The sequence below is a fragment of the Arvicanthis niloticus genome, chromosome 1, assembly GCF_011762505.2.
Source record: "Arvicanthis niloticus isolate mArvNil1 chromosome 1, mArvNil1.pat.X, whole genome shotgun sequence".
In the NCBI taxonomy this organism is placed as follows: Eukaryota; Metazoa; Chordata; class Mammalia; order Rodentia; family Muridae; genus Arvicanthis; species Arvicanthis niloticus.
Window position 1 is genome coordinate 153,273,536 of NC_047658.1, and position 12,079 is coordinate 153,285,614.

Sequence of the window (12,079 nt, forward strand, 5' to 3'; positions counted from 1 at the left end):
TATTTTTAATCTGACTGATGCAATTTACACACACTCCGACTCATTCAAGCTCCAAAGCATGGGACTTGGAGGAGCCAGTGCTTATATTGGACGGAAATTAATTAAAGTCTCCATAGCTCTGCTGTCAGCCAGGTGTGCTGGCCCCTACCTCTCTTCTCTGTGTGTAGAAGGCTTAAATATGCAGATCGTCACGTGTTCAAGACCAGCTTGGGCTACATAGTGAATCTGAGGCCAGAATGGCTACAGCGTAAAACCCTGACTTCAAACCCTAACACAGGGCTTCAGAGATGGTTCAGTTGCTGAAATGCTTGGCTGCTAGAGGAAGAAGACCCGGTCGGTATCCAGCTCCCCAAAGCCAAGCCTGGGGAGGTGGAAACAGCAGGAACCCTTGTCTCACGGAGCAGCCAGAGCCAAATCAGTGGGCTGCAGGTTGCAGGGAGTGACACTGTCCAAACAAAGTGGACAGCTCCTGAGGAACACTCAAGGTTGACCTCTGGCCTCCACACGCACGCGCACACACACACACACACACACGCTCTTCATGTGTGGGCATAAGATGGACACAGAGCCACTTGACTCAGGCCAATGAACAGAACACACACGTGCATCCACGCATTGATATCTTTCTTCTGTTGTTTCTCCTGTTTGCTGTTTGTTTACAGAGTTGCAGGGACACTGAAGTTGGTGAGTCAAAGCCCATTACGTTATCTGCATTTTACCCTCTCGGGAGACTTGGAGGCCTCTTCAGTGTGCCTGCTCCCTCTGGGCAGGAATAGTTAGGCCGGCCTGCCTCGAAGGTCCTGGCCCCCAGGCCGGCTGGCATTTCAGTAACAATATCCAGCCCCTTCCAGAAGGTGCCTATGGTTGCAAAGGGGGCCGGTTCATTATTTTGCCTGCTAGTCTGCAGTCAAAAAAAAAAAAAAAAAAAAAAAAAAAAAAAATTCCTAGGTAGGATAGATAAAACAAACTGAAACAAAAAGCCAGAAAATCAGAGTAAACCAATACTGAGAGGGGTTGTTTGTCTGTTTGGTTTTTGAGGTAAGGTCTTAGCCCTGGCTGTCCTGGAACTCACTGTGTAGACCAGCAGATCGCACCTCACAGAAATCCACCTGCCTCTGCCTCCTGAGTGCTGGGATTAAAGGGGGCACCAGCTCAAAAGGTTTTGATTTTGTTTTCTTATTTTTGAGATGAAGTCTCTTGTAGCCCAGGCTGGCCTCAAACTTGAAATTGCTATATATCTGAAGATGACCTTGAACTCAGTATCTTCCAGTCTCTGCCTCCCAAGTGCTTGGATTATGGTTGGGTGCCACCAAGCCCAGCTAAAACTGACATCTCATCTTTATTACTGTCATAAAACCTTGACATATAAATTTGATAGCAAAACATGAACTCACACTTGAGGGGAGCCGCTTGCCCCCGCCTCTACTCCGTGGGTCTGGGCCTCACTGCAGGTGAGTCTTCAGGGCTGCCGAACAGAGTTTGTGGCTTGTGGTGCATTTGGACCAATTTACAGTTAGAAGTTTAGTTCTTTATCTCAAGGATTTGGGATAAAGGATGTGACTGACCATTGTGTACTGTGGCCACCCAAAGTACACAAGTGTCAACTGTCAGAACTCAGATGCTGTGTTTTGGAAGTTGCATTAGGAGGCTCTGTTCCTGGGGGCCCAGCGTAGGTAACACTGTAGAGGCTTCGAGAAATTCCTAGAATGGGAAGCAGCTGTGGATTAAGTCAAACCCAGTGCTGTCGCTGTCAAGTCACAGCAGGGCCCAGTGCTTTCAGCAAGAGGCCAGGACCAAAATGAAGTACATCCCGAAGACAAGCATGCTCTTGCTGAGTGGGGAGCAAGAGCTGCCCACTGGTTTTGCCTGCTGGTTTTAGTCACACTTGTGATTGAACACTGCATGTCCTTCAGATGCCATTCTTCGAAGGCTTAGAATAGTGAGAAGAGCCCAGGTCCCTGATTACATCGGAGAAGTGCCACCTGGAGAGAAATTTCCAGTGGCTTCTTGAAAAAACACACAGCTGTCATTGGAGAGTAGCAAACAAGCACAGAAAAGTGGTGACGTCATCTCTCTGTGGTGACATCATCTCTCTGTGGTGACATCATCTCTCTGTGGTGACATCATCTCTCTGTGGTGACATCATCTCTCTGTGGTGACATCATCTCTCTGTGGTGACATCTCTCTGTGGTGACATCTCTCTGGCCCACTACAGATTGTTCTGCACTTTCACAAGGGTCAAAGTCTCCACCCTTTTTACAATAATTTTATATTAACTTTAAAAATAATTAAACTTTTTTGGCTACTTTTTGTGAGCAAACGTTGAGTGTGAATCTGACTCAAGGTTTGCTGCTTTCCTGTCGAGGAGGCTTAGCTAGTGTCACTGGCCACGTGCTGTAAGCCTGCTCTTTTTTTATTTGGAGTTAAGGTTTTAGTATTGCCCTCGAGATGCCAAGCAGTATATTAAAGCCACAAGCTGTGCTCTCAGCCAGTCATACCAGGCCCACAACTCTGTAGGAGTATGGGTAATGAATGGCTTCTCCAGACTGTGGCTGAAGACAGGCAAAACAAGGGGTCCAGCACATGCACACATACACACACACACATATGCGCTCATGCACACATGCATGCACAAACACACGGGTCCAACTAACCAACCAACCAGAAAGCAGTCTTCACTAACTGGGAGTCCAGAAGAATCCAGGCTCTGACCTCCACCTGGGGGTCTAGCCAAGAAGCAGTGAGCCTGCCTGGTGCCTTGCCTTTAATACCTTGAAACCATAGAAGTAAACACTGTTTTAAAAATCTATGTGGACAGCATTCAAGAGAGAGAAATAGGTAGGTGGATCTCTATGAGATCCAGGTTAGCCTGGTCTACATAGTGAGTTTCAGGCCAGCCTGGTCTACATAGTAAATTCCAGGACAGTCAGGGCTACATAGTGAGAGACCTTATCTCAACAGCAACAAACACATACATACATATTTCATAGAAAAGATAGCTTTATATTGACTACTCTTTCTTAGTGACATTTTCAAAATGTCTTCATATAACTAAACAAAGCCCTCAACTTTTAATTTTATTTTCATAATATATGTCTAAAATAATATGTTGGTTTGACTTTTAGACTATATTTTAGTAAGGATATCTTGTTCTTTACATTGGAAGTTTTGTTTGTAGACCTACAAAAGCATAAAGTCCTTTCAGAAAAAATATTAAATATATTAAACAAAAATATGTGTGGAAACATATGACTTGTGGCTGAAATGTAGAGGTACAGCCACAGATAAAAAGAAAGGTCTGGCCGGGCGGTGGTGGCACACGCCTTTAATCCCAGCACTTGGGAGGCAGAGACAGGCGGATTTCTGAGTTCGAGGCCAGCCTGGTCTACAGAGTGAGTTCCAGGACAGCCAGGGCTACACAGAGAAACCCTGTCTCGAAAAAACAAAAAACAAAAAACAAAAAACAAACAAACAAACAAAAAAACAAAAAAACAAAAAAAAGGAAAAAGAAAAAACAAACAAACAAAAAGAGAAAGGTTTGTCATCATAGGTGATGTCATTGTGGAGAGGCCTGATCCATCCGGCCCTCACTGGCTGTGATATAGCCCAGCGCTATGTCTTCCATGAGCTGGGTACCACTGTGCAGTTTACAGAAAGGATGTTGCAGGAAATACTAAAGAGTGGCATTTTTCCATGCTACTCTCTGCCCCGGCGGTCTGGCCGGCCACTTCACTAAGTTCCCACTGGCAGGTCACTACCACACCAGCCCTGTGCTTCAAATCCCCCGTGGCCTTTGTGGTGCACATCAGGCAAACCCACTTTGCCTTTCTCTGTTGAACCCAGACAAGCCACCTTGTGAAGGAAAACACAACACAAACTTAGTTCAGAAACAATGAAGACGGTAACTCAATCGTTGGGCGCAACAACTAAAATCCTAATCTTGTAAGCCTAATTAAATCTAAATCTTCCAGTGGCTAGGAGACACTAGTAACTACATCTTGTCCTCACACTATCCCCAGTGCAAAAGGACCTCCCCCTCCTCTTCCTCTCTTCCAACCTGGAAGTCCCTCCTACTCTCCCAGTGATTGGCTCCTTTATTCATTAGGGGATTGGTTCACAAGAAGTCACCTGAGTATGTGACTCACTCTTTCTCCACAGACCCTCTCTGGAGATCGGAATTAGCATCAAAACACAAACTGCACCAGGCCCATCCACAACAAAAGGGCTCTGAAACTGAGCAGAGTTAGCTCACCGGTTCAAAGTGACAGGTGGCAGGAACAGTAGGGGGCACTGTTGAGTCGGGCGCTGACTTGTGGGAAGCCAGCACTATGAGCTGACAGAGCTGCTGGAAGAGGAAGGTGTGGCCTGGGAGTCCTAAGAAGAGTTCCCAGTTAGACATGCTGTGGCAGGTGGAGCCAAGGGTCTTAGTACCACTGTGACAGGAGGAAAGTTCTGGGGACACAGTACTGCAGGTTCTTCGGGCTAGTTTCAAGTTGCTTAGTGGCTCTGCACAAGCCTGTTGTTTGAAGTAGGAGGTAGACTGTGGCCACAGAGACTTTGATGTTGGATGGCAGGACCTGCCACGGGCTGGCTCTTTTCTGAGGGCACCTGTTAGGAGCTTTGTGAGATGGGAGCATGGGTCCCCTCTATTCCTATGGCATTCTGCAGTTCAGAACCCATCTAATGTGTGCAGATGGCTGAAACAGTGGGATGAAGAGGCTTCCCTAGTGAGGACATGGGCTTTATTTAGTATTTGGTTGGTTGGTTGGTTGGTTGGTTTGGTTTTTTGAGACAGGGTTTCTCTGTGTAGCCCTGGCTGGCCTGGAACTCCCTCTGTAGACCAGGCTGGCCTTGAACTCAGAGATCCACATACCTCTGCCTCCCAAGTGCTGGGATCAATGGGAGTGTGCCACCACACCCAAGTGGTATTTTATCTTTAACACTATTCATCGTTAAAGCTACAAGGAATGTGGGACTGGAGAGATGGCTCTTCAGTTCAGAGAACTTTTCCAGAGGGATCCAGGTTCAATTCTTAGTGCCGTACAGCAGCTAAAAACTCCAGTTCCAGGGATTCCAGCCCCCTCTTCTGTACTCCGTGGGCACTAGATGTAATACATGCACTGCAGGCAAAGAGCCACACAGATTTTTAAAAGCCATGAGGAATGTTCTTTGACAGGGAGAACACGTGGATTCTTCTGTCCTTCTCCCTTCAATCTTTCTGAACCATTGCTCCAATCCAAGGATCTCACTACAGAAACCTGTGTCACCAAGACACTGAGGCAGGCCTCTCAAGGGTTTCTTGTCCCCTAGCATGATGGCAAACTTGAGCTGGCTGATGGCTAAGAGGCAGAGGAGACAGAGGAACCGTGATCATTTCCTTTGGCTCCTGTAAAGACAATGAAGAGCCTTTTATGGTCCTTGTTAGTATCGGGTAGCATCTGTGTACTGGGCTCTTACCAGCCCTATCTGAGTACTCCCAGCTACAGAGTGTTGGCCTTTATACCCTGGTCTGTCACAGCTGAGCTGCAGGAGAGACACATGGGTGCTTGCGTGGTTTTCATTTAGAGCAAGTGTTCTCCAGTGGCCATACCTACAGTGTTTTAAAGACTAGTTTTTCTCCCTTTTATAGGTGAAAATAAGTCACCTCCTCGACCCTGTGGCCTGAATCACTCAGACTCTCTCAGTCGAAGCGACCGGATTGACGCTATGACACCAACCCTGGGGAGCAGCAACAACCAGCTCAGTTCTTCATTCCTTCAAGTCTACATCCCTGATTACTCAGTCCGAGCCCTCTCTGACCTACAGTTCGTCAAGGTGAGTGGGGAGGGCCACGTGGCTGAATCTGGCAGGTATAGCCACTTCCCTGACAGCTTCGTCTTTGCTGTCAAAACGTCCCACCTCCCTCTTCCTAGCCCAGCACAGGTTAAGAAGCACACTGACCTCGGTTCCATCCCAAGAGCACCCAGAGCAAACGTGGCCATGGCAGGGAACCTGAACAGGATGAGGCTCTGACAGAGCCGTTCTCAGTTCTCTTGAAGCCCGGGGCTGGTGACTCTCTGCTTGGCCTGGAAAGCACTGAGGTTGCCTCTGCCCTGGACACAGAGTCTTTCCTTAGCCTGAATTAGACATCTTTCGGAGACCCACTCGGCTTTAGCTGATGGAAGCTGGTCTCCATTTTTCTTGTCTCTGAATGTAAGAGGCAAGATGTAGAAACGGTTCCAGTGGTAGGAACTGGCTGGATCTCTGGGATCAACTTGAACTTCACAGAGTGGCTCAGTTTCTACTCAAGGATGGTTTTCTCTGGGCCTTTTGGGGGTATTCAGTGTGTGATACAGTGTTAAGAGACAAGAGAACCTAAAAATAAGTTCTCTCGGTTTGTTTTCTGTGTCCTCTTCTGGCCCCAGATCTCCAGACAGCAATACCAAAATGCCTTGATGGCGTCCCGGATGGACAAAACGCCTCAGTCTTCAGACAGTGAAAACACTAAAATTGAATTGACTCTTACGGAGCTGCAGGACGGCTTGCCAGACGAGACAGCCAACTTGCTCAATGAACAGAACTGTGTGTCACACAACAAGGCCAACCACAGCCTGCACAGTGAAGGCGCCATCTAGGCCCCTCGGGCCCCCTTGTCCGGCCCTCCTGAACTCAGTCTGACCATGACTTCCACTAGTGTGAGCTTGTCTGCCATGCTGCGTCCTACAGCCTTGAGACCAAAGACTTTGCCCCTTTCCCTGGAAGCCGCAGAGGACGGCTTGGGGAGGGATGGAAACTGGACACGTGACACCACAGCTGGGGCATGGCTTTCAAGAATTCGGAGACAGACTTCTCCTGCCCAAATAGAATCATGTTTATTTTTTCAGAACCTTTTACCGTTTCTTTCATCCCTCAATTTGCATGAATTTAAAAATTGTTGCATTTATTTTTTTTCCAAGAGATCATGTTTTTGTTTTTAAGTGTCTTTTGCAGAGTTTGAGGTTGGTCTTCCTGAGCTAACTCTGCTGTAGCCCCACAATGTGACCCTAACAGGATGGACTTGCCCCTTTAGCGGCCTTCCTTGGCTGTCCCCAGGAGGGATACCTTTCCTCCGTGCCCGGTGGGTGTCGCTGTCGAACTTGACGGATGAATGAAGAAAAATCATGTCACTGCAGAACGTGCCAATCTGTCGTCCCTGTGGGTGTCGGCAGAAGCTGCAGGTGCCCTCTCTGCACGTAGTGTCCTTTTGAAAATATGATGTCTGACCACACCCCTTTCCCCCAGGAAGGGTTAACATTTGCTTGGGAATGTGATCTCTCCCAGCCTAAGGAATTTTTATCACCAAAATGAATGTTAATGAATTTTAAACCTATGGTTTATCATTGGCAGGAGGTGATGACTTCATCCCCCATCCCTGTAACCTCGGGTGGTCTGGGACATCTGCTAACCCTCCACCCCCACCTTCCCACCCCTCACTCTTGCTAACCCAAGCTGCTGCTACAGGTGCCAAACGGAAAGCTTCCATGGGGCTTCTTAATGACCATGTGGTGGTGTGGTGGTGTGGTGGTGGCTATGGGGTCCTGCTGGGGTTTGTGTATTAGCTGAATGGGGCAAGGGTGGGGTGGGAGGTGGGCAGGGTACGTAGACATCTCTATACACATGTGTTTAATGGAATACCCTTCCTTCCATAGAGCCAAGTGCCCCTCCCATGTTGTCCCGGGGCTGTGGGGCTCAGAAGTGGCAGTGGCCCTGCTCAAAGGTGTCTCCTGCTTCAGATGTGGCCAACGCCAGAGAGCCACCCATACAGCCAGAGCCAGTTTGACCCCGAATGGATTCAGAAACCAAATGTGTGTTGTGACCATTTTGTGTGTGTCTCCGTCTTACTTTAATACCAAATTTACCATGTGTTGTGAAATTCACAACGGCAGGCGGGCTCTGCTCGGGTGGCGTGAGTGGTTCCTTACGTACATTCGCTGGCAGTGCTCATACACTGAATGAACTCCTGGCCAGTATTCAGTGGGCTTCTCATTACCCAGGTCACTGCTGGAGAAGAGAGCCTTCATGTGCCTGGGCTTCCTGCACAGGGAATCCTCAGGCTCCGAGCCAGCCTCCTCCTTCAGGTAGGAGGTAACCCCAGGTTGGACTCTAGGAGGGTAACATGTTGGGTTGATCTCTTGATGAATAGCTGATGACTGAAAACTCATTTGTGTGTGTGTGTGTGTGTGTGTGTGTGTGTGTGTGTGTTGAGAAAGGCTGGCACACTTAGTGGAGGGTCATTGAGAGTGGCCTTTAAAGGAGCTGAGTGGCCTGCTACTGACACCTTGGGATGAAGTTCGCACCATGGGGAACCCACACTGTGAGTATCTCCTTTTCAAATACATCTAGGTGAAAAACATCAGTTTAATAAGGAGCATAATGTGTGCAGCTGTGAGCTCCCTGGGTGTGGCCAGGGCAGGGCCGCTCACCACCAAGCTTCTACGGCCCCCACCCTGCGGCCTGAGGAGCCAGGAGCCCAGCCAAGGCTCTCTGGTGTTAAAGTGTTCTCTGTCAGCCTCTCAGGCGTGGTGCACAGCTGCCACAGACAGCCTTGCTGCTGGAAGGAGCCTCTCTTTACGGTTCACGGATCCTGGAGATTCGTGACTCTAGAGAGCTGTGACAGCATCAGTCACAGCCGCTATGGCAACTAACGGTAGAGTTCTCCAACAAAGAAGCCAAGGAATGGGGTCCTCAAAGATCGAGGCTGTGGCCTGCCAGCTTCGTGTTCATTTCCCATTAATGAACTAATTACCTTTGACTAGTTACTTCTATAATAACCAGGAACTCAGAATTGTTCCTCTTTCCTCGTCCCCCAAGTACACAAAGGTGGCCTGGCCATAGTTTGAGCTGCCCTCAAGTTTCCAAGTCTCCCCCTCCCAAGCTGACTCCTGAGACAACTGAAGGAAACACTGGCTCGTTTGCCCCTCTGAGTGGATCTTGGCTAGGAATGGCACATACTATCTCTGGCCTCACCCCATGGGCTTCCCAGCCAAGAGAGACTGGCAAGTAGTGGAGTGCCCACATACAGGGGCTCCTTCCTTGTAGCTCTGGTCCGTAATCCCTCCTGGGCTGCTGCATGTGCAAACATGGAGGGGAGGAGTCAGGCAAAGCAGACTCAGGCCTCGTGAGTTTTGGTTGCTATGGGCCTGCCCCTGTTCCTCTGCTGCCAGCCAGAGGGCAGGACAGCACCTAGAACTGGATGCCATATGTGCAGACATTGCTGGGACACTGTCACTGTTAATGAGGGCCTTTCATTGACTACCCTTTGTCCATAAGGCAAGTCTAAACTCTAATAGTCTTAGGAAAACAGAATCCTGACATTCATACATGAGTATTGGGGTGCTAGTCAACTAGCTTAAACTTTGGTTCCTGATTTGAAGGTGCCGCTTGTTTCATACTCTCTGTGGGCATAGTTGACCTCACGTGAAGGGAGCTGAGCCACAAACCACTTTCTCATGTTATTGTAAGAAACGTGTGCAGGTGTTCAGTGCAGAACTTCACACTGATACGGAACACTAACTGTGAAAAGTCACCTTGTCATCCCCAGTTCTATACAGCTGAAGGAACAGCTTTTCCAAATCTAGGAAAACATGGCAGCTCCAGACACATTAGAAAATGGAGCAACAGGATTTTGAGTTACGCAGGGACCATGAACTTCAGCCTGCAAGTTATTTGGGGTTAAGGAGCAAAACCAAGTAGGTGCTGGGTGACTGTCCTGGCTAGTGAAAACATACATAAGCACCTCTGTCCTTCTCTGAAGGCTGCCACAGTCACTGTGCCCGGACCCAGGGGATGAGGTCTCCCAGGGATGAACCCAAGCAGGTTAACTCTCTGGACTGGTGCAATGTACACACCTTGTCCCCTGGAACAAGCTGAGAAGGTTGGCTTCATCAGACACCATGCAGTCCAACCCCGGGGCTTGGCATGACTCCTGTCTACTTTTCCTGTGAAGGGCTGACGGCTGTTTAGCTACTTAGGTACCAGTGTGCCCTTCCTCTGAGGGACCAGGCTTTCTGGGCTATGTTTGCTTCCATTCTGGGCCATAGGCTTGTGGTGCTTCTGTCCAACAAGGACAACTGGGTAAGTTGTAGGCTAGCCCAGAATTAGGAATTTTGAGGTGAATATGGAAGTGATTGTGGGGGTATTTGGAAGTTTTTCCCACACAAACTTATCAGTGAGGAACCCACTCAGTGGACTGGAATACCTCAGGGCCATTTACTTCTGTGTTTGAGCAGGTGGTGGGAAACACGATCGTGTTGAGGTTCGTTTGCTTCTGGTTGAAGGACGAGCAGTCTCCGAGGCTGAGCTGTTGTTACTCATCTTGGGCCTGGGATGAGCAAACCTTCCTCTGGCACCTGTGCACCCTCCTCCTGGAATCAATGCTAACTTACTGGTTTTCCTTCTGGAGAGTCCCCACTTGTCCTGCATCCCCATGGCCACCACAGTCAGGCAGAGGGAGCAATCCATACACAGCAGCTAAAGTCTGGAGACCTTTGTTTCTTAGTTCCCTGTGGCTGACATAGCTCACGCAGCCTTTTTATACCAGAGCCATTGAGACATCTCAACTGCAGTTGTTTGAAATGCTTTTTGATGGGGAATGCCAGACAGTCAGTACTTGAAGCAATATCAAAATGGCAAGAGTCGGGTTCTAGGAGTTTGTCTGTCTACAGCTAGAAGGCAGGAGAGGTGTGGGCCAGTGTTCTCAGATGACAACGGATCGGGTACTGCCTAGCTGCACTTGGAAGGGCACTGCGTGTTCTGTTGCTCACATCTGATCCACTCAGACTTACTTCTGGGGCTGGATTCTTCCAGAGTCGCCCTAAAGAGAGTTATCAAAAGGGCCTGACAGATCTGAGTGCCTGCTCAGACACTTGGGTTTCTTACATACAAACAGCTAGGGTCTCCGACCTCTAGAACCAAGGGAAATGAGGACTCATTCCCTAGAAAGCCCCCGCCTAGCTTCTGATTCACTACTACCCATGTCAGGTCTACTGTGAAGTCTCAACATATTGACTTTTCTTGTTTTGCAGTCCTTTAAATCCACAAATGTATATGCTTTATTTTATATTATTTATTATGTACATATGTCTCTACTGTTAGCATATCATCTGTGACTAAGACACTGTTTTGAAGCCCCTCATCCATTGAGCCTAGGGTTCTGTTGTCCCTTATTGGGTGAGAGGGTGGTGGTATTTTTTGTTTAAAAGGAAAAAAAAAACCATATTGCTGCTCTTACACCAGCTTCTTTCATTGCCTTATCCCAACCATTCCTGATGGGCAGTGTTTGGGAGGCGGAGGAGGCAGAGCCTCTTCTCACGTCTCCATGAGTTACTGCACAAGGGGGCTTTTGGTGGTTGGTCTCTTCCCTATGCAGTAGTAGCATGAGACCAGAGCCTCCTTCCTCATCCACACCCAAGCCAGATCACCTTCCCGGTCCCCAAATGATGGCCTCTACTGCTTGCCTTGCAGTGCAGAGTCTATCTGCAATGGAAGCTGCCCATCTAGGTTCTGAATATGCCTCTTCCTGGTGTTATGACCCAGTTACCTACATTTCCTTGGGCCTAAAGCAAGCCCTGCTTTGTCTGACTTCCACCCTCTGCTGCCGTACCCACTGTATCATGGGTACACTTCATCATGCATTTGAGCAGTGGCATCAACGGAAAGCTAAACACAGGTCACATGCACAAACTTCACAAGCTGTCATAACAGCCGCGTTTATAATTCAAATGTTGTAGATTTACAATACCTATTTATTTGTACCAATTTACTTGTAAATCTTGTGATTGTTTTTAAAAGGTTTTGTTTATTTCTATTCTATTTAGATAAATGATTTTCTGTTCACCCTTTTAGCAGCTGTGTGTTCCCTCTTTCCTCTGTGTAACACCAACCATTTTGTTTCCTTCAGCCTTGGTCCCCTGCCGGATGACATGGCTTCACTGGTGGGAGAGCTTGGCTGGATCACATCAGGGCACCTCCTTTGGACAGACACTGCAAAGTCTCATGTTCACAGAAATGCAAGCTGAGTGCCTCCGTATCACAGCGTGGTACAGCTGATTCTGGGGATGTT

General features: G+C 48.3%; 1 protein-coding gene across 2 annotated transcripts in view; it reads left to right on the top strand.

The window, feature by feature from the left end:
• The window catches only part of Cnnm2 (cyclin and CBS domain divalent metal cation transport mediator 2), a 127,814-nt gene extending 115,953 nt beyond the window's left edge, over positions 1 to 11,861 (top strand). For both annotated transcript variants that reach the window (XM_034500569.2, XM_034500577.2), the window contains 2 exons: positions 5,630 to 5,814; positions 6,405 to 11,861. In XM_034500569.2, coding sequence (XP_034356460.1) covers positions 5,630 to 5,814; positions 6,405 to 6,614 — 395 coding nt within the window. In that variant the 3' untranslated portion in view covers positions 6,615 to 11,861. The remainder of the gene's footprint in view (positions 1 to 5,629; positions 5,815 to 6,404) is intronic.
• The last annotated feature ends 218 nt before the right edge of the window (positions 11,862 to 12,079 follow it).